The sequence below is a fragment of the Apus apus genome, chromosome 4 (genome assembly GCF_020740795.1).
Source record: "Apus apus isolate bApuApu2 chromosome 4, bApuApu2.pri.cur, whole genome shotgun sequence".
NCBI classification, from domain to species: Eukaryota; Metazoa; Chordata; class Aves; order Apodiformes; family Apodidae; genus Apus; species Apus apus.
Window position 1 is genome coordinate 82,138,892 of NC_067285.1, and position 22,233 is coordinate 82,161,124.

Consider the following 22,233-nt stretch of genomic DNA (forward strand, 5'->3'; position numbering starts at 1 on the left):
AGAGAGGTGGTGGAGTCTCCTTCTCTGGAGACATTCAAAACCCACCTGGACGCCTTCCTGTGTGATGTGCTCTAGATGACCCTGCTCTGGCAGGGGGGTTGGACTAGATGATCTTTTGAGGTCCCTTCCAACTCCTAGGATTCTATGATTCTATGAACTTCATGTTCACATGGGAATGACTTGTAATCAGTTTCTTCAGGTCTTCTGAAGTAATTTAGAAAGCCCAGTAGAAGTTTGCAGTTTTGCATCAGACTCGTTGCTCTCACTGTATCTGTTTTGATCAGAATAAATTTGTTTTATGTTTGTAGCAGCTGAGTTAGTGGTAGTAAGGTATTGTTCTGCTCTTCTTTTTATTCCTTTCTTGACTTCTAACCAGTTATTTCCAGTGTTTTAGGGAACAAGCACTGTAGAAATGAGGGTGGATGCATGAGCAGATTTCTCCTCTGAAGGAAGCAAGCTGTGCTCTGTAAAATCTTTACTTTTGTTTTCTGTATTTCTTTGGAGTGCTGAAAGTGGCACCAGCTGCATCAGCAGGCAAGAAACTAAAGCAGCAGCAGCACATCATGGTCAGGATGATGTACATATGAGGCAGTGCTTTACCCCAGCACAGACAGCTGTTAGTGGCTGTGGCTGATGTCTGTTTTTAAAAAACGTATTTAAAAAATGTTCAAAAAACTGGCTCATTGCTTGCCTGGGCATCTATTCTGGGCTCTGAAGTACCCCAAATTTTATATAGAATAGCAGTGTTAAACTGATGTGATAAAGGAGGGGCAACAAGGCTCAGAGGTGACAGGGAAATTATACAAAGGGTGTAAAGGAAGAGAGTTATGAAAGGTAGGTGCAGGAAAATATGGTTTAAAGTGGGGCAGGTAATCCATTTAAGGTTTTTAAAGTGTATAACTAGCAGAGAGAAAAACAAGTGAAGTATTCCATACTTCCACGACTTAATTTCTGGTGCTGATTGGTGATCTTTTGTCTTGGATATTGCTGCTAGATTTCATGATTCTTTCATGTTGATACACCTAGATGAAGAACTGTACCATCACCTTCCTGTGTCTGAGCAGGAGTCATAGAATCACAGAATCATAGAATGGTTAAGGTTGGAAGCTTAAAGATCATCGAGTTCCAACCGCCCTGCTATGAGCAGGGACACCTCACACTAGACCAGGCTGTCCAAAGCCTCATGCAACTTGGTCTTAAACACCTCCAGGGAGGGGGCTTCCAAAACCTCCCTGGGCAACCTATTCCAGCTCCTTACTACCCTCATGGTAAGAATTTCTTCCTGATGTCTAACCTAAATCTATCCCTTTCAGTTTAAAACCATTACCCCTTGTGCTATCAGTACCCTCTCTGGTGAAAAGCCCCTCCTCAGCTTTCCTGTAGGCCCTTCAGGTACTGCAAGGCCACTATAAGGTCTCCCTGGAGCCTTCTCTTCTCCAGGCTGAACAGCCCCAACTCTCTCAGCCTGTCTTCATAGCAGAGATGCTCCAGCCCTTTGATCATCTTCGTGGCCGTTCTCAGACCCTCTCCAACAGGTCTATATCTTTCCTGTGCTGGGCTCCAGAGCTGTACACAGTGCTCCAGGTGGGGTCTCACCAGAGCAGAGTAGAGGGGCAGAATCACCTCCCTGGCCCTGCTGGCCACACTTCTTTTGATGCAGCCCAGGCTGTGCCACTACCATAAAGGACAATAAAAAAAGACTTTACAAATACATTAACAAATCAAAAAGAGAACCAGGGAAAATCTCCATCCCTTATTGGATGAGAAGGGGAACATGGCAACCAGGGATGAAGAGAAGGCTAAGATACTTAATGCCTTCTTTGCCTCCATCTTTAATAGTCAGACCAGCACCACGGGCTTACACAGACAAATGACATGTACTTTTGATACAAAAAGTCTGAAATCAGGATGTTTGGTAAAGAAGCTGCTCAGCTAATCAGAATTTAAGAATTATTTTCCCTCTTCTTGTTCAGTTATCCCTATGGTCAACCTGAAATCACTGCTCCTTCTGCCCTAACTTTTTCCCCATCTTGTTGTTAACTGCTTAATGTGTCTCATGTTTGATCCCTGAACATCTCCTGCTCCCTCCTACATCTTCAGAGACATTTCCTATAGTGAAACATCAGTAAAACGGCGGCACACAAATGTTGTCAGAAAGAAAAGTCAGAATGGTGGAAATGGTGTTGCCATGGGACTTGCAATTACAGTGATCTTGGTTATTGCTGTAGATGTGGTTGGAATACCTCATCATGTTTAAAGTTTGTGTTATCTCAGTAATCTACTTCTTTCTTATCTCTAGCTCTTCTGTAATCCTATAATTTACTTTTGCAGTGTTATTCAGTATTGCATATGTCTTTTGAAATCTAAAAATCTTGCCACCTCACCTTTTAATTGTGTCTTTGGAGTGAAGGCTGTTGAACTCAGCTGTAAAGAGGGCTGGTTTCAGTCTGCAGCAGCCTAGACGCAGTTGGATTAATGAGAGTTCATATAACCAAATCCACTGTTGAGAGATAGGTACTAGTTTGAGGTTTGTGTGAAGCTAGTAACCTGACTGTCAGAGCAAATCCACTTACAGGCTTTGCTTTGCAAAGTGACCTGTAGTAACCTGTTAGGTGCAGGTTTCTGTAACTTTGCCAACCTTATTTCCTTTGGCAATAATTTGAAACCCAAAGAAGAAGCTATGAAATCTGTTACCCATCTAATTTTTGAGGGGAAGGGTGGAGGAATATGTTTTTCATATCTTGGTGCGCCTTTTCCCTTTGCAATTTTTGCTATTTACTGTTTTGTTTCTCATTTCAGTATTTGACTACAGCTATAGAGATTACATCCTGTCCTGGTACGGGCCACTCAGCAGAGATGAAGGGCAGCTGTACCAGCTGCTATCTGAAGACTTCTGGGAGATGGCCAAGCAGCTGCGACAGAGGTTGAGTCACATTGATGTAGTTAAAGTCGTCTGCAATGATGTAGTGAAAACTTTACTCTCACACTTCTGTGACCTTAAAGGAGCCAATGCCAGGTAAAAACAAGGCTCTGCATTTCACTGGAATTTTCCATGTCTCTCTTTGCTTTCAGATGTGCTAAATCAAAGCAATGAAGAGTGTAGGCTACTGATAAAGAAATCAGTTCAAGCTTATTACCAGTTTTAGAGATAAAGCAGGCTTCAGGGCATCTCTAAGACCTGTGCAAGAAAACACTTGTCCTCCTTTTCACAGAGTTTGGGTTAGCTGCTGTTTCAGGTTCATCCTTGAATCCTTTCCTCATGGTAGGAGGTGGGCAATGTGAGCAGTTCCTGCAAGTAGTGGAAACCTGCAAGGGGAAAGAGGCAGGCACTGAGCAGTCAACAGGCAAGAAGACACTTGTTTGCAGTTTTCTCAGAATAGCAGGGTTAATTCCATTCAGTTGTCCATTTCTTCTAACCCTGGGAGGCAATGCCCTGCGGTTTCTGTAAGTGGCCTGTCCTGCAGTAGCAAGATTTTTCTACTGGAAAAATTGTTGACTGGAATTTCTTACTCTGTTTTAAGTTATCTTGCTAATTCAATGAATTTGAATCTGACCACTTCTTCTAGGTGTTTATTGGATTGTTATTTCCATTATGTAGAGCTAAAATAAATTATCTTGAGTATGTTCCAGTTAACTTTTTCACTTTGGAATGGTAAATGCACCTTAGTCAGTGCTGGATAAGGCAGGCAGCATTAATGTGGTAATGAAAAAAATCCTATCAAGAATTAATGTGATAGTGGGTTAAAAAAAACCCTTACAAACTTCACAGCTGTAGCTACAGGTTTGGTGTAGATTGAAACCAGACCCATAGACTGTTGTTCACATACTGCAAGGCTGTCAATTCACAAAGAGGAAAGTCTGGTTTTAATGATGCTGCATGATACAAAATGTGAAGCAGTAGCCTGTCCTCATGCTGCTCATCTGAACTTGCTCAAAAAGTCCAGGAAGCTTTATTGAAATTGCACAGGGCTCACATTTTCTTGGCAGATGGAGAGAGTGCTTAAATGCTACATATGTACTATCATGAAGTCAGTTGAAATGTGACATTGTGCTTATATACTAAAGGTTGAATTTGTAGTGCCAGGTGATCTGAGCCTGTGGGTAATAAACCTGGAAGCACAGCCAGAAACTGATATTTTTCTTTTAAAGGGTGTTTGTAGTTTTAAGAGTTAACTTTAATTTTGTACTAAAGTGCCTACTACAGTAGTGTTTACTGTGCTAGAACCTGCTGACGTTCTAAGCTATAGATTGAGAACTACAACGTATGTCACTTCTAACTTGGAAGATAGAATTTCTTGGGAAGCCTTCAATTTCTATATTGCCACAGTTCAAACACAGAAAATCATTCTTCCTAAGGTAGGGAACACAGAGATCATCTTGATCCCTTTGACTTATCTTAATAATTTTGAAACTCTGCTTAGTAACAAACAGCTCCAGGTAAATGGCCAGCAGAGGACATAAGATGAGGAAAAATGCTTTCCTGAATGAGGGAGACCATGAAAAGAGCAGAGGCCACTTCCACACTGGCCAGTGGGAGACAGGGAATCAGAAGGAGGAAGCCTGGCAGTGTTAGGGCTTTTTTTATTGTCCTCTGGCTTTCTTTAATGATGATTGCCATTTTCCTGTACCTGCCAAACACTTCTACAGAGAGAAGTAAGGGCAGACACGTTCCTCTAGCCATGGGTGGAACTGTCTGGGTGACATAGAGCTATACAAGCTGTAAGCAAAACAACTCCCATATTACTCTTTTTACACCCATCGCTGGCTTGTACCTTGATGTCCAGTTGGGGCTCCAAGGGATCCTGTCACTTTTCAGATACAAAATATGTGGCAATTGAGAATATTTTAGATAGGAAACCATATCATTCCAAATATTAGCTCCGTGTTCAAATGCAATATGATACTTCCTTGTGTCAAGTGTTAAGATAGTTTACAAGTTTGAGATATGGAAGCAAAATCAGCTTTGGATTTATTGGTAGAAGCTTGTTTCCTCTGTGTTGTACAAAATCAGGAGCACATTTATAAAAGGATTAGTCAAGTTCATCCTGCAGGGTAGAGTGGGTAGTATGTGGCCATTCTTGTTTTATAGCAGCTTTTATCCCTTTATTTAAAGGTCTTTCTTTGGCTACTTTAAGCAACTGGATAATGGCAATGTAGTTTTATGTGATCAAGGATGAACAGTGAGCTGAGTAAGGTGTTGTGTAGCGCTGGAAACGTTCATGTTGGTACGTGGGTGCAGTGTTGTCCATGGTGGAAACAGACTTTCTTGGGGGAGAGCAAGAGGCAGATATTCCTCTGGATGAAATGCACAAGCTGTGTCATAAAGACTTAGCAAAGTGAAGACAAATAGTGAGTGTCTTTCTGTGAAGCTGTCCGTATGAAAGGAAGAGGAATTTCCCTGTGGGCTAAGAATAACAACATCATATATTACTACAGAACTATTAACATTTGATAAATAACATCCTATGCTGGTGGTCTCTAGACTGCAGTGTAGGCAAAGTGAGATTTAGGCAAATGGGATTTGTAGGTAGCTAATTGCCTCTTCTTGAACCTCCTGACAAGCAGTACTTTTTGAACACATCTCAGTGAGAAGAGGTTACAGTGACACAGATTTATTTTATTTTCTCCTACAGCTTTTGGTTGGGAGTGTCCTCTTGTCTCTGACTTACAGCTGGGCCACCTTGGTCCCAAAGGTAGAGGAAGAATTGGTTTCTGCAGTTATGGATATGGGGTGGTGCAGGCTGCTTCTGGCAAGTTGACTGCTAAATGACACCTGATGGGGTGCTCAGAAGTGTGTGTGTGTGTGCCTGGCCTTGCAGCCTAAGTTATGACTTAGCAAAATGGATATATGGGGTCTGCAGGCTACTCCCAGTGCTGATTCAGAACCCATATTTAAGGGCTCAGAGCTCTTTGCAAGTGTGAGGAGTGGGGAAGCATTGTGGGGAAACTGCTGTTTGAGTGATAATATGGCAAGTAATTTGGGGATTTAAGTTTGTATTGTACATGTTTGGTAATGTTCCTTTTGATTTCTGTGTATTACTGACAGGCTAAGGAAAGAAGAAAACTCTGAAAGTTTCTGATTTTCTTGGCCCATGTGAACACCCTTGCATGTATAGGATTTATATTTTTTGTGACTATGATATGTAGCATGGTAAGATACTCAGTAAAAATAAAAGATGCTGCCACCACAAGGTGATCAAGAGCAGATTGGTGCAAAGGGAGTTCAAGCACTCGAGATGTAACTTGGTTAATCTTATAGATTGTGTCCAAGTTGAGAGGAGAACTACTAAACACCTCCCACAGTTCTTGCTTTGCTTTTATAATTCTGTTTGCCACCCACAGATCAGGAATGCCAAGAACTGTTTATCACACTTAGCCTGTGGAAAGGAGCATCAAGAGGATTAGTATGAAATTGTAGAGGTTTGTTGCAATGGGAACAGCTGTCTGAAAGTGCTGAGAACAAAATAGCCATGGAATCCAAGGTCTCAGCACGTTAATAAAGTTAACTCATGGGTAGCACCAGGTCCAAAGCTCGTCATTGCCTCCTAGCATACCATACCATAGCTTGTAAGCCATTCATACATTCTTTGGGTCTATTACCAACATGACATGTCAAATGCTTTTTCCTGACAGCTGTGGAAATCTTGGTGTTGGCTTTGTCATTTTTTATTGTTCTTTTTGGTTTTGATGTGGTTCGTTTTCAGAGCAGTTTTCTTAGAAGGTGCTTTTTTCAGGTGTGTTTATGATGCTGGCTTTTAAAGGTCTAAATTTGTTTCTTAAGAAGTTCAGATAGATCAAGCAGTTTTTGTTCTGCTCTGCTGTAAAGAAACCTAGAGATCTGAGGATGATGTGGGTGAAGAGATGCAGGCTGCAAGTGGTTCCGGTGGTTCTCAGAATCAGTTTAATGAAGGCACATGGTAGGTTCTGAATGTACTGATGAAAGTCATTTAGAGTGAGTTGCATGTGCACTTCAGCTCACAATTGCACTGATTGAGACATAAATGTAACAGCAAGACCTTCTCTTGAAAGACTAATTAGAGAAATAGCAAGGCTGAAGAGAACATTTTGTGTTTTATTTATTTAAAGAGAAAGTACTCTTACATAATTTCCTGTAGACTTGTTGTTAGTGTTTTTTTACAGACTTTTTTTTCTGGGGGTGTTATTTTTTGTTGTTGTTGTTTTTAAAATATAATTTACTTGATTGCTGCTTGATTTCAAAGTAGAATGATCTTGTTTGTCATCATTAAGGTCCTGGTCATGCATCTCCTAATCAGTGTGCTTATTTTGGTGTCTCTTGCCCAGGAACCAGTGGTACTGCCAACTCCAAACCCGCAAAGTCCCAAGTTGAATGTGCATTGTAAGTTTTAACTTTGGGGTTGGCTTTTAATTTTTTTCCACCCCTTTTAGGATTAATTTTTAAGCTTCTCCATGCTATCGTGAGGGTTGAGACTATATAAAAATAAAGACAGTGCTTCATGTCAGGAGTATATACCTGACCACAAATTCCAAGTCTTTTAATGCTCAGTCGTAATGAGTCTTTACAGTACAGGGAGTTACTAGATGGTTCTCATTGAAACTGTGGGTATCTAGAGTAGATCCTAGATAAAAAGATACTTGCATGAGGTCCCTATACTGGGAAACTTGAAGCCCAGTCACAGATGATAACCAGTATTACAGAACTCCTGTAGGTCCTGTATTCCTGGGAAATGAGGAATTTTTGTTAAAGATATGTTGATATTGGCTCAGGATTGTTTAGTTATAACATAGGAAGGAAATGATGGTATTTCTATTATATTGATAATATTTTAACTGCTTGTCTTCAGGAATACCAAAGCAAATCTGCTATTCTGCTTTCCTTTATGAAGTGCTGGATGAACTCACAAGTTTGAAGCAGTAAGGGATAAAGTGAGTTTGGTCCCAAACAAAATGACTGCCTGGAACAGACCCGATAAAAAGGAATTCGCTTTGGCAGACCCTGCCTGTGGATCTGTATTCACAGCCCCCTGCTTGATCTTCCACTGGTTTGGGGGCAGGTGAAGGAAATCACTTTGCTTTCTGACACTATGAAATAGCATTGGATGGTGTTAAAATTCAGAGCAGGCTTAAAGGTTTCGTAAAATGCAGATTAGGGAAAAGAATCTTATGCAAGGTTAAGGCTGGCTTTGTAGCTCACAGGGGAGTGAAGAGGGATATGACTTCCAAGCATATTTCTTAAAGCATGAGTTCTGTCTACTGTTTTAAATCTCTGACAGCACCTGCATCTTGATACACCACCAATATATGTCACTATTACTTCAGTCTTGTTTGTTCAAGAAGACACAAATTAATTAAGTTGCCACTTGCCATTGTTTTTCTCTAGCCTAAAGCAGATTAAATTATCTTGGTTTACAAAGCTTGTGTCATGCCTGTTTTGGAACTATTTGCTAGAGTGCCACATTTGTATTAGTTCACTGCACACACTTGTGCTCAGAATTTATGGATAATTAGCTGGCCTTTCAAAGCTTTTTCTAAAAATATCTGCACACAGTTTTGGTTGAGTTTTCTGTGATTACTAAGTGACCTTTTATTTTGAAAATCCAGTGTAAGTGTCCCATAATAGCACATATTCAAAACTGGATAGGAAGAGAAATAATGCCTATGTTACTATTTGGGTTTATAAACAGTGCTTAATATCTTTATTGACACTGGAGAGTTGTAGCAGCACTCTGCTTTGTTTACACGCATGCAGATTATGGTTAAGTTTCTGATTTTCCTGTTGGTCTCTGCAAAATGAACAGTGCCTTTCTTTACTCTTGATGACATTCCTATGAAGCTGAAGATGTAGGTTTTATATCAAGCCTTAGGAATATCAAGACATCTTCACTTCTTCTCCAGAATAGTAAATAGTCATGGTTTGGTGCCTGAGCAGTGGTGTTAGTACTTCTGTGATTGCTTTTTTTTATGGGTATCATTGAAAGGGAAGACTAAGTTACAGGGTGTGCTGTTTCCTGGCCAGACCTTTTGTTGACACGTTATATACTTTCCCTGCAAGTTGATCAATGGTTATACTGAGGTAAAAAGAAGTGTAATGCTTCGTGTGTAAATGCGAAGGAGGATATAAAGCTGGATATCTTGTCTGTTTTACCACTGGCATACTGATATATTCTGTAGCTGTTAAGTCCCCCCTCAAGCTTCCTCCTCTGCTTGGTTGCCATTTTATTTCTCTTGCCCAAACAGCAATGAAAACTGCAGAATGTGTTGACACAACTGTTCAGCACTGATATGCAAGGCTTGTTTAGAGTTGAATATCCTGAAAATTTTGTTTCTCTGTTTTTTTAATGAAAATCTGGTGGGTTTCTGTGCCTTCCCTTTTACTTTTTGGATCACATTTTAGGTACAGTTTAGCTAGGAAAGCAACTGGAGGAACCCTCTTCTGGAGAGTCAGGTCTTAGGTAAAGGATACAATTCCAGGAAAAACTGAAACTTCTTAAATGGCCTGTCAACTGGGGAGTATGCAACTCCACTCCCCCCTTGCATTCCTGTAGGCAGGAACACATTAGACAAATCAGAAGGGTAAGAATCAAATATTTGCTTTCTATTTGTTCTATTCCATTTTCTGTTTGTGTTCTGTTGACCTTGTATCAGAAAAGTCCTGGCATAGGTCCAGTTCAGCCAAGCTGTATGTATTGGCTGTTTACTTGGGAATTAATTTGTACAATAGGGAGACAAAGATGATGAGAAATTTCTTCTCTTGCAGAGATGATAATATAGGTGCAGTTAATGCTCCAGGGTGTTTGCAGTCCCAAACAGACGGGCGCTCCTTGGGAGACTTACAGAGAGGTATTGAAGGCCAAGACTAATTTTGGCTTAGTGAAATTTATATGCATTATGGCTCTGTTCTGTGCTTTGCACATGTTAAGAAAGTATAGCTTGATCTAATTACTACACAAATAAGGTAAGAGCATGCAAAAGGGACGGGGTCTGTGTGTTCACAGGCAAAAAAACAACCACCTCTTGCTTTTAATTCTAACTCTGTATCGTTAATACAGAGAGTTGTTAGGAGAGGTTAGTTTGCTGCTAGCCAGCTGATGTTCTGTGTAAGTCATGGCGTTTGCCAGCATTTTGCATGTGCTTCTGGCTGTGTTTCTAAGCAGCTGACTTTGGGTTGACCAACCTGTCCAGAAAAGGAGGACTTTACTTCCCCAGTGAGAGGTGACTGTACATAAATGACCCAGACTTTCTGTCTGCTGGTAGTCTGCCTGGGACGTGTCTGGTTTTAGAGAAATAATTAATGCCTTTAGGGAGAGCCTGTGGTGGGGAATGTTTGATGCAGTGTAGAGAAGCTGTAGGGTATGTCTGGAGTATGCAAGAGGAATGGAAATTACTGAGGAAAATAGCTAAATATTCAGCTGCCAGAGAGGAGAGATCTTACCTGAACAGGATAAACAGCTTTCTGAGCTCAGTCAGCTGCACCACCTGTGCTGGTTGATAATGAAGACTGCACATCATCTTCATAAACCACTGCTTCTTAGAAGAACAGAGTATTTACATCCAAACTGTTCCAAGGGACTTGTTTTGAAATTTGTTTGACTTGTAACAATTTAATCCCTCTTCCACATTTTAAAACAAAACACTTGATTTGGGATTGAATAAGAGGCATCAGTCAAATTGAAAATAAATGTTGTCTTTACCTTCCTGTTGTTCTGGAAATTAAATAAAAAACTAATTTGGGTCATCCTGAGACAAATTACTTTTATTATTAGAACAGAATTAAAACTGTTATTAGAGTATTGTGACTATTTCAACTAATTTGCTCCTTCCTGACTAGCAAAAACCAGTTGTTAAAAAATGCTGCCTGTCACTATGGCCATATAGCAGTGCCTAAATGAAAATTTCTGGTTTGACTGTATGTAGTTCTTGATCACTTCTTCATGTACAGGGGCAGTGGGCTTGGAGCAGCTCTGTGAGCAATAACCTGTTGACTCTAACCAGGACAGCATTTTCCAGCTCTGGGAAGGAAGCAGGCATGATAGACAATGGGAAGAGGCATCAGTATGAGATATGACAGATCTGAGCCTTTGTAAGACTTCTGAGCCTTATGCTGAAGACCAGCCCTGGCTGCCTTTGGAAATGACCATGGTTCCTCTGAAGTGTCACTGTGTCTATCTTGCTGTAGCCACGGACATGATCACCTTGCTATTAAACTGTGTATCTGTGATTGGAGCACATCAGACGTTGCCATGAAGGAACTGCTAGGGCACCTTGTCTCTGATTCTACAACTGGTTTTGTATAAAGAAAAGATGCTGCTGTGACCTGCGCTGAGGAATTCCCTTGGCACATCCAGTCAGTCACATTCTGAGAAGTCCAGAAAACCCTTGGCACCTGTGAGGAGATGAACTGGTCAGTACTGGGCATAAAATCAAGACGGGGAAGTTTGCTCCCTGTTTCTTTCAGAGCTGTGATCAGAAGAGCAGCTTGTGGGAGGTCTGCAAACAGCACAGACTGTGCTATCACGGGCTTGCTCATCCAACAGCATGTTGCTGTGCATGTTCAGTGGTGCACAGCGCCCACCCAGTGCTTCGTGCTGCAGCAGAGGCATAACTACCAGTTTATTGTTAGCTCTCAAAGCCTCTCTCTTGTCATCTTCCCAAAATGTACCAACCATGATTACCAGGAGCACAGAGGACCTATTTGCCTGTTTGGTGGCAGGAAAAGGAATATATTAGTACAATATGTGACTATATAGGATAGCACTATACCTGTCCTAACTGTGGCCATGTACTTAGTTTAAGTTAGGAACCTTATTCTTTCATCAAGTGCACAGTGAAAACAGCAAGAAATCTTGGATTTTCTCCATCCATTGGCATCCAGCTTGCATAACACTTATAGTTAGTGAGTAGATGGTAGTGAATGCCATCCCCAGCAGGCTGAGAGTGATGCTGGCTGAAAGTATTCTTCTACTTCTTCTGGAAGCTGAACTGGAATTAGTCAAAGGCAAGGATCTGACTCCACTGAAGGCAGGCAAGATGGACCCTGACTCCAAAGCATTTAGAATGATGGAGGAAAATTATGACTTTGTTCCCTAGTTAATTTTTTTTATCTGTGTTGATTCATTAGTATATAACATGAGCATTTTCCAGCTTCAGCCTGCTGATCGGAGGACTCAGCTTGAGGCAAGTTCTCTTGTCTCTTCTCTGATTGGTTCTCTGAGCTCTGTGTGACTGAGATGCTCTGATCCAAGCAAATGTTGTTACTTGATTTGGCCATGAGGTGATTCACCAAATCAGTGATCTGGCAGAGAGGTATCATAGAATCATAGGGGTTGGAAGGGACCTCGAAAGATCATCTAGTTCAACCCCCCTGCCAGAGCAGGGTCACCTAGAGTACATCACACAGGAAGGTGTCCAGGCGGGTTTTGAATGTCTCCAGAGAAGGAGACTCCACAACCTCTCTGGGCAGCCTGTTCCAGTGCTCTGTCACTCTCACAGTAAAAAAAATTTTTCTGATATTCACCTTAAACCTCCTATGCTCCAATTTGTATCCATTACTCCTTGTCCTATCACTGGTCATCACTGAAAAAAGCTTAACTCCATCTTCTTGACACTCACCCTTTACGTATTTGTAAACATTGATGAGGTCACCCCTCAGTCTCCTTTTCTCCAAGCTAAAGAGACCCAGCTCCCTCAGCCTTTCCTCATAAGGGAGATGTTCCACTCCCTTAATCATCTTTGTGGCTCTGCGCTGGACTCTTTCAAGCACTTCCCTGTCCTTCTTGAACTGAGGGGCCCAGAACTGGACACAATACTCCAGATGCGGCCTCACCAATGCAGAATAGAGGGGGAGGAGAACCTCTCTTGACTGACTAACCACACCCTTTCTACTGCACCCCAGGATGCCATTGGCCTTCTTGGCCACAAGGGCACATTGCTGGCTCATGGTCATCCTCCTGTCTACCAGGACCCCCAGGTCCCTTTCACCCACACTGCTCTCCAGCAGGTCAGCCCCCAACCTGTACTGGTACATGGGGTTTCTCTTCCCCAAATGCAAAACTCTACACTTGCCCTTGTTGAACTTCATCAGGTTTTTCCCCACCCAAGTCTCCAGCCTGTCTAAGTCTCTCTGAATGGCAGCACAGCCTTCTGGTGTAACTTGGTAACTTGGATGGGCCTTAGAAGATGCAGGTTCAGACATATCATACTGACCAGAGCCTAAATTCCAGGGCCTCTAACTTCCTCTGGGGTGAGCATGCTGCCCACAGGGGTATTGCCCCAAAGACGGGGTTGCACATGCTGAATGTCTACAGTTTCATGCTTTATATACCCCACTGCTACTGGCAACAATAGGGTCAGTTCTCACTTGCTGAACTACTGAAGGAGCTTGTCTGGCCATGTTTCTTTGCACTTTGGGAGTCAATTCAGCCTTCTCTGCTTGCCATCATAATTCCAGCCTCTTTCTACATTTGTGGGTGGGTGTTTTAATCTTTTTCTAAATTGGCTTTCCACTTAGCATGCAGATGGATGATAATGCTAAGTCTGTTACTGTATAGGTTACTTGCACACACCAATGTGATGAAGCTTGCAGGTGGCAAGTTGAAAACTGCTGTTCTATGAAAAGTCAGGTCAAGCAGGCCAGTTATTTACTGAGCGATTTATTTGCCAGTAACAAAGGAAAGATGGTGACTTCAGTATCTAACAGATAGATCTTTTTCTCAAACTAGGTATGATTCCAAATCCTCTGGTTAAAGGTTCAGGTCTGTAATTAGTTTGCTTTACAAGAATGTATTTGCTTCTTGTTCTTGTAGGTTGTTTTGGAAAACTGGACAACATTTCACAGTAAGTTCAGTGATGGAACAGTTGGGTTTTCATTAAAATAAACTTTTTTCCTTGCACTTACTGGGTTCCCTCTATTTGCATAAGTCTGTGGGACCTTATGGGATCCATCCACGGGTCCTGAAGGAGCTGGCAGATGCAGTTGCTTAGCCTCTGTCCATCATATTGGGTCTGATGAGGTTCCCACCCATTAGAAAAAAGATAACATAGCCCCTATTTTTAAAAAAAGGGGGAAAGGAAGACCCAGTGAACTACAGACTGGTCAGTGTCACCTCTGTGCCTGGCAAGATCATGGAACAGATCCTCCTGGATAATCTGCTAAGACACATGGAAAATAAGGAGGTAATTGTTGACAGCCAGTATGGCTTCACTAAGGACAAATCATGCCTGACCAATTTGGTAGCCTTCTGTGACAAGACTACAGAGATGGTGGATGGTGGCAGAGCAACTGATGTCATCTGCCTGGATTTGTGCAAGGCGTTTGACACTGTCCCACATGACATCCTGGTCTCCAAACTGGTGATGAGTGGTGTCCCTCAGGGGTCAGTACTGGGACCAGTGCTGTTTAACCTCTTTGTTGGAGACATGGACAGCGAGATTGAGTGTATCCTCAGCAAGTTTGCTGGCGATACCAAGCTGCGTGGAGTAGTTGACACCCTAGAGGGAAGGGATGCCATCCAGAGGGACCTTGACAGGCTGGAGACGGGAACCAGTGCCAACCTCATGAAGTTCAACCTGGCCAAGCACAAGGTCCTGCACCTGGGTCAGCACAACCCCAGGCACAAATACAGGCTGTGGGGAGAATGGATTGTGAGCAGTTTGAAGGAAAAAGGACTTGGGGGTGGTAGTAGATGAGAAGCTTGTCAGGAGCCGCCAGTGTGTGCTCGCAGCCCAGAGGGTCAACCACATCCTGGGCTGCATCAAAAGAAATGTGGCCAGCAGGGCCAGGGAGGTGATTCTTCCCCTCTGCTCTCCTCTGTTGAGACCATACCTTGAATACTGTGTACAGCTCTGGTGCCCTCAGCACAGGAAAGGTATAGACCTGTTGGAGAGGGTCCGGAGAAGGGCCACAAAGATGATTCAAGGGCTGGAGCACCTCTGCTATGAAGACAGGCTGAGAGAGTTGGGGCTGTTCAGCCTGGAGAAGAGAAGGCTCCAGGGAGACCTTATAGTGGCCTTCCAGTACCTGAAGGGCCTACAGGAAAGCTGGGGAGAGGCTTCTCACCAGGGTGTGTAGTGATAGGACATGGGGTAATGGTTTTAAACTGAAAGGGATAGATTTAGGTTAGACATCAGGAAGAAGTTGTTCACCATGAAGGTAGTAAGGTGCTGAAATAGGTTGCCCAGGGAGGTTGTGGAAGCCCCCTCCCTGGGCATGTTTAAGGCCAGACTGGATGAGGCCTTGTGCAGTCTCGTCTAGTATGTGTCCTTGCTCATAGCAGGGAGGTTGGAGCCTGATGGTCATTATGGTCCTTTCCAACCTTAATAATTCTGTGATTTGATGCAGTTTTACTATATTTCTATTTTGGCAGGTGAAAACATGGACAGGACAAAGGAATTTGGAAATGTATCTTAACATCATTAAGAAAAATTAGCAGGATTTAAAAAATATACATGACTTAAAGTGTTTCTTTACTGAAGTTACATATCCAAAATCCATTATCAGGTATTTTATCAATTAGCAACTAATGGTGATGCAAGTGGTATGTAAGTTATTTTTCTTTTTTCCTTTCTTTTTTTTTTCTTTTTAGGCAGGAAGATCCACTGAGACCTTTTTTGCTGCACCCATGCCTGAGGAGTTCTGATGAAGAAGTAAGATTCCTGCAAAAATGTTCTCAAATTCTGGTGTGTTGTCTCCTATCCGCAAAGGATGTCCGCTCTGTCAGCTTGCGCATAGTCCTTGCAGAAATACTTGCAACAAAAGGTAGATCGAAGATCTGAGATGATTAACCATTTGCACCTGTACAATATTAGTAATTCCAGACTTAATTGTGTATGTCTTGATACTCTGCTTTTAAATCCTGAAATTTAATTTCTGTGATAACCAGTAAGACACTTTATATTCTCAAAACGAAGCATATACTTACTTGACTGTCCTGTCTTGATGCCAAATTGTTTAGCACCTTTCAGGATAAAACACAGTTTGTCCATTTCATTTGTGTTTTGATTTGTTTTTGGTTTTGTTTTGTTTTTGTTTTATTTTTCATAGAGAAACACAGTCTTCCACAGCATTATTTTTAGTGATTATATGAATAATTCTGCCCTTTCTATTTTATTCAGATATGTGGAATCTATAGACTTAAGGATGTGATTATAACTGAATCATGATAATAGATTTAATTAATTTTTTTAGACTTCAATTTATCCAGCATAGTTTTTTAATTGAGGGTTTTCCATGTTGCTTTTTATTTTATCAGCTACACTTTCATCTGATTAGAAATCCACTGTTCATTTTCTATGTTGTTGAAGTCAAATGCAGAATTTATGAAGTCTCAAGTATATTATGTGCTTGAGTTTAATTTCAGTTTTCATTTATAGTGGCTGTAATGTCATAGCCTTCAAGGCACACAACAGAAAGAACAAATAAACTTGGAATTTTCCAGATAGAGCTCAGCATTGTTAATGTACATCAGTTTGTATAATAGAATAAACAAAGGGTGGTATCAAGAAGGTAGACCCAATCTCGAGTGTACTATGTTGTCCAGAAGACTGATTTTGGATTTTTATCAACTTGCATATTTACTTTTGCCTTTTATTTGCAATTTTCTTCTGAAGGACAGCAGTTACTCTTCAGCATAAGGATTTTGTTTTAAAATATTTTTCCTCTCCAGTACTGAAACCAGTGGTGGAATTGCTGAGTGATCCAGATTATATTAACCAAATGCTGCTCAGCCAGCTGGAGTACAGAGAACAGATGAATGAGCATCAGAAGAAAGACTACACATATGCTCCTTCTTATGAAGAGTTCATCAAGCTCATTAACAGCAGCTCTGATGTTGAGTTCCTGAAACAACTGAGGTATTTAATGTTTCACTGTAGCTCATTCAAAACTAAACATGGTTCTTTTGCCAGCCTGCTACTGAGATTTGAATCAATTTGGATTTTTCTTTTTAAGTTCAATTTTATGTTTATTTTTCTTTTGATGAAGCAGAGGCAGTAAGGATGATAAGCCACAACAATAATTAAATCTCTAATATAGTCAGCTTTTTAGTTTGATGGCAGAATATGTTAAAAAATTCTGCTTTGTAGTACATTGGAGATGGTTGTAATGTTGAAAGGCATGCCAGACCCTTCTTTATATCTTGCCTCTGGGAGTTAGATAAAATAGTATGTTGAATTTCCACTAGCATGTGTTTAGCTCCTCATTATCTTTATGAAGTATGGTTGGCCATGTGGTCTGGTAACCATGAGCCATACTGACTCTACAGACACTGGGTGTTCAGAGAAACTTGCTGTGATGGAATGGAAAGGCAAGGAAAGAGGGGTTTGAGTACCATCAGATTTTACTACTGGATCAGAGATTTCCTGGAGTGTTGCAGGGAGGTTTTTCCCAATTGCATCCTTCTTAAAAATGTTAATAAACTCTTCAGAATTCTTTAAAGACAAAAAAAAAAAACCCACAGAGCTCCTACATATCATGAGTTTGTTTGATGTTCCTGTTTTCTAATGCAAATAGCACCTGCTTGCTTTGATACTAATCCCCCCCAGTCTCATATCTTATTTCCTTCCATCTTTCATTATGATCTGAGATACTGCTTGCATCTCAAGCCTGCCTGCCAACGTACAAGATGTTTATGCTTGTCTTATCTTTATATCAGAGCTGTTTCTCCTCTGATTGCTGGTGTAAGTGAAAGGATAAGGAACAAGTGACTGGAAAGCAGGGAGCAGAGATACCACTGTTATAGAATCTTCCTAGATGTCCTTGAGTTGGTTTTGTTGAGCACACCAAAGGTTTGGAGTGTTTGTCTTAATCTATTTCCACCAACCAAAACTGGTATTTTTTCTTCTTCCCTGGCTCACTTCAATTGCTCCTGCAGCTCAGCTTTTTCTCTTCCTAAATGCAAGAGAATGCAGCAACAACTGAAAGACACAAGCACATCGATCCCTTTTGAGGCACTGTGACATCTGTCGTGACCCAGACCTTTGTTAGACTTGGCTTGATCAGGCCAAGTGATGGTTTATGAAGATGGAGTATGTGGGCTGCATTAATAACATCTAACTTTCTTTTGTTCTTCTCTTTGATTCTGAAAACCCTTGCATTTCTGAGATACGAAAATGCATTTAGTTGACAGTGAAATGATTTTGTTGCCTGGCTACTTACTGTTCATCGGCGGTAAAATTTGCTCTTTACTCTTGGCCAGTGTGCCTTTCCTGAGAGCAGAAATTAGTCTCTGTTAGGCTCTATCTAAAGCCTAATTGACAACATATTTATTAGCATAATCACACTAATGGATCTGCTTGTTTCAAAAGAAACCCAGCTCTTCTGTTGTTGTTGTTCAGGCACATTAATGCTCAGTGTGCACTCTTTTTAGCTGATAGGTCACTTTAAAGTGTGTTCTCTAATATCAGATAGCAAATTTGCTTTATGAAATAATGTGATGTTTGCTGCACTTAGGTTTTTTCTTTCTAGCTCCTAGAGTCCAATTACTGTCATCTTGAGATGTGTTCCGCTACACCCTACATAATATTGATTAGTCTGAGCTGATCAGTATTTGAATTTTAAAAGTCTGAGAAAATGTATATTCTTTTCAAACAGAAACAGTACTTGATTTTAGAAGCAGTGCTCATTCTTCCTCTGGTTGTGTAGAGCCAGTCTCTGGGGAGGTGATTTTACAGTGTTTCCCTGTCAGAGGAGGGTTCCTGTTCGGTGTGTTCTTCAGGACAGTGGGAGCACCTGGAGTGAGATGAGTCAACCTGTAGTTGAAGCTAAGTAGTATAGTTTGCAGAGCTTTCATCATTTAGCAGTGGAAGTTTACAGATTTATGCCAAGGAGACCAAACAGTGGTTCCTCTATGGACGGGGAAAAATAGGGAGATGTTTTAGGTGAGCAAGCTAAATGATATTTCAGGTTTAAAATTACAACACTGAAACACAGAAAAATCTGCAAGAAAGGTAGTAAAGAAGAGGAAGCAAGTAAGCCGTTGTTCAGTTACCACTGATGCACATTTTTAGAGTCTGTTGGAATGACAAGAGAATGGAGAGAATGCTTTCACTTCTTTTCCTACAACAAATAAATTACTGTTATGTTGTACTTAAATGTTTCCCAGTTTGATGCTATTGTGGGTAATAATATTCTGTTTATCAAACATTATTTTTCTTGTATTTATTTGGAAATAGTTTTTCAGTGCCTGTTCTAACCCAGTGCATGGCATTCGTGAACTCTAAGCCTCCTATTACTCCTAAGGTTGCCATGTAACATCTTGGTAAAGCACAGATAAAAGTAGTAACAATTTTCTGTGTAGGCTTAGCTTTGAGGGAGATTTATCCCAAGGCACTACAGATGCTGGGAAACTGTTTTTTTTTGGCTTTCTTTGAAACATCCTTGCCATACTTTATCTTTGCAGATTAATTACTATCTACTTATTAAAATAAACATGAAATAGGTTGCTCAATGAAAGAGGCTATGAAGCACTGTTAAACAATTCCTCTGTAGGACTGTAGTTAAGAAATCTTGGACTCCTGGATGCTCCTTGATGTACGCACGTGATGTTACAGGAGAGAAGCCCCATAAGGCATCTTTCCAGGCTGATTTCATTAGTAGAGTTTTGCTAGGCTTTCTTGTGATTAGAACCAGGCATTTGCTGTGGGGTAAGTAGGGGAAGATCCTTGGCTGGATCAGTGGAAACCTGTGGGTGAAGGGTGTTGTTGCTGTTGGCCAGGAAATCAGAAAAGAGTGGGAGGGGTGTGTGTGTTGGATCTCCTTGTAAGCCTGTGTACCAGCTTTCTGCTTTGCAAATAGCTCTCCCTGAAAGGCTAGTATGGTACTAGGATTTCCTGAATCTTTTTTCTCTCCCTTCTTAGAAACACTACTGTAAGAAGAAATAGTGTGTTGATTTTCTGCATTGTTTTTATGGACTTTATTTTTAGAACTTATTTAAATTATGCAGGAACTACTTACTAATTTTGGAGATTCTTTTGAATTAATGGTTCATTAACATCTATGGTGAGTCTCTAACATTTGGTCACTTTATCTCTTAGCAGAACTTAGAACTCTCTATTGCCTTTTGGAACAATCCCTTTCATTTTTATAAGAAACATTTGGGGAGCTGATGTTTGTTCATAAAAAGTAATTTGTTGATTTCTGAGAAGCTGTTTTGGTGTGTTTTTTTGTGTTTTGTTTTGTTTTGTTTGTTTGTTTTTTCCTTTCATACCTTTGTTTTTTGAAAATCTGGATTTGTCTGGGGAGGAAAAAACCCAAACCAACAAAGCCTCCAGAATAGGGACCATTGTATGGTTATCTGTGAACATTCTTCACATCACAAATGTGAAGTCACATCCTTCAAAGTCATAGTGTTTACCTTTATTGTTGCTTGTCATGAAGGGAGGCACAGTTTTATTCCTGCTTTATCAAGTTTCCACAAAACATTTTGTCCCTATTTCTTTCGAGCAGAAAACATTGAACAGAGAAATTTCACCTTTGTTTCCTCTCAGAATTAAGTTAGTGTGGATAAATTTGAAGTAGATAAATAAGGAAGGAAAGTGTATTTCTTCCACATAAGATGTGGAAGAAATTTGCTCTGTCAGAAGACTGGAGATAAAAGATGTGATGAGTTGAAAGCATCGCTGAGAATAAATAGTGATAAGGAAATAAATTGGTGGATAGTTTAAATTCTGCTTTCAATATCAGCATTATGTTTATTCTGTTATTTAGAAGTATAGCAGCAAAAGGTCACTACACGATTCATGGTAAGAAAGACCATTATCACTGGCTGTGTCATCTTTCACTTAAGAAATGCGGGAAAGGGATACATATAACAAAGAACAGGGAAGAGATAAGAGTGGGAAGGCAGAAGTAATGGGGATGTGAGCCCATGATTGGTCCAGTTTATCAATTACAGTTCACTTCTTGAAACTAAACTTAATAAATCACACTTAAAACTTCCTCATATGTTTACTTTCCAGCACCACAGAATATTTGGAATAGACTTTCAGGGAGACAGGGTCATGGTCTGGTAGTGTAGCCAAGGTGGTGTTTCTTTGGTGCAGTGTTGTACAGCACTCTCACTGAGTAGTTACAGGCAGAGCCCAGTGCTTAGGAATGGACTAAATAGTATCCTTGAGGATGTAACTCAGAGCATCTCTCTTTCTTAAGGTAATAAAAGGAGGAACAGAAAAAAAGGAGACGTTGTATTTTACAATATTGATAATGAAAACATGTAGAACCATGAACGTTAAAAAAAATGGGAGTAAATTTGGAAGGAAAAAAGTTGCACAGTGGATCTGAAGTATTTACTTGGTTGCCTGTACCTTGTTTGAGAAATTTATGTTCACAGTTACCTTACAACACCTGAGTGAGGTGAATGGGTGGTGTTTTCATAACCAAGGCACCCAAAGTTCAAGTGAGCTGCCCAGAATAATTTGGGAATTAACTGTGGGAGTCCTGTGCACCAAAATACCACCCTGACTATGGTACTGTTCTTTCTCTAAAGGACTGGGCAAGAGTTGTGGTGGTGGATGGAAGTAACCAAGGTACATTAATGGCAAATGGAAATAGTTTAAAAAATTAAATCTTTGCAACCAGGTTCTCAGGTGTCAACATGGTAGTTGAAGGAGTTGAGTAGAGCAAAGATTACTGCAGAAAAAAAAAAGCAAAATAAACTCTGGAAGTGTAGTTGTGGGTGTATGTCGTGTGTGTAAAACTATGTCTGTACAGAAGCAGATGCAAATCAAAATCCTGAAGGGAGTTATAGGAGGCAAGAGGAATGGGGGAATTGAATACTGTTTGTTGGTGAAAGAAGCATACGTGGAAGAAGGGGAATATATTTTGAACAATCATAGACTCCCTCTTAACCAGAGAATAAGTCATGGTAATACTAGTTTTCCAGGAGGCTTCAGCCTTCATCTAGGAATAAACTTGATAGATGAGGTTAGGGAACTCCTGCAGGAATTCACTAGATTCACTAGGATAGTTGCTTTATTGCTGGTATTAATAACTGCCAAAGTAAGAGCACTGAGAGGAATCTGAGTGTTTGTTATGCCCAGAACTTTGATGTTTATGAAAGATTTAATGGACAGTAATTTTCTTTGCTGAGTGCATGATGTCTACTAGTGATAAGATTGAGTTTACTTAAAATTCAGTTTACTAACTGCATAAGCTGTCTTCCATTAGGTGTAGTATTGTTTTAGGTGATAAATAGGTTTTAATTGTTCCTGGAGTTTAGTACTTTAGTGTTTTACTTTTTTTAGTGTGATACTTTTTTTTTT

The 22,233-nt window shown here is 40.6% G+C and overlaps 1 protein-coding gene across 2 annotated transcripts in view; it reads left to right on the forward strand.

The window, feature by feature from the left end:
* The window catches only part of SNX25 (sorting nexin 25), an 86,945-nt gene that overhangs the window by 20,788 nt on the left and 43,924 nt on the right, over positions 1–22,233 (forward strand). For both annotated transcript variants that reach the window (XM_051616767.1, XM_051616765.1), the window contains exons 3-5: positions 2,800–3,016; positions 15,561–15,733; positions 16,641–16,827. In XM_051616767.1, the coding sequence (XP_051472727.1) occupies positions 2,800–3,016; positions 15,561–15,733; positions 16,641–16,827 (577 nt within the window). The remainder of the gene's footprint in view (positions 1–2,799; positions 3,017–15,560; positions 15,734–16,640; positions 16,828–22,233) is intronic.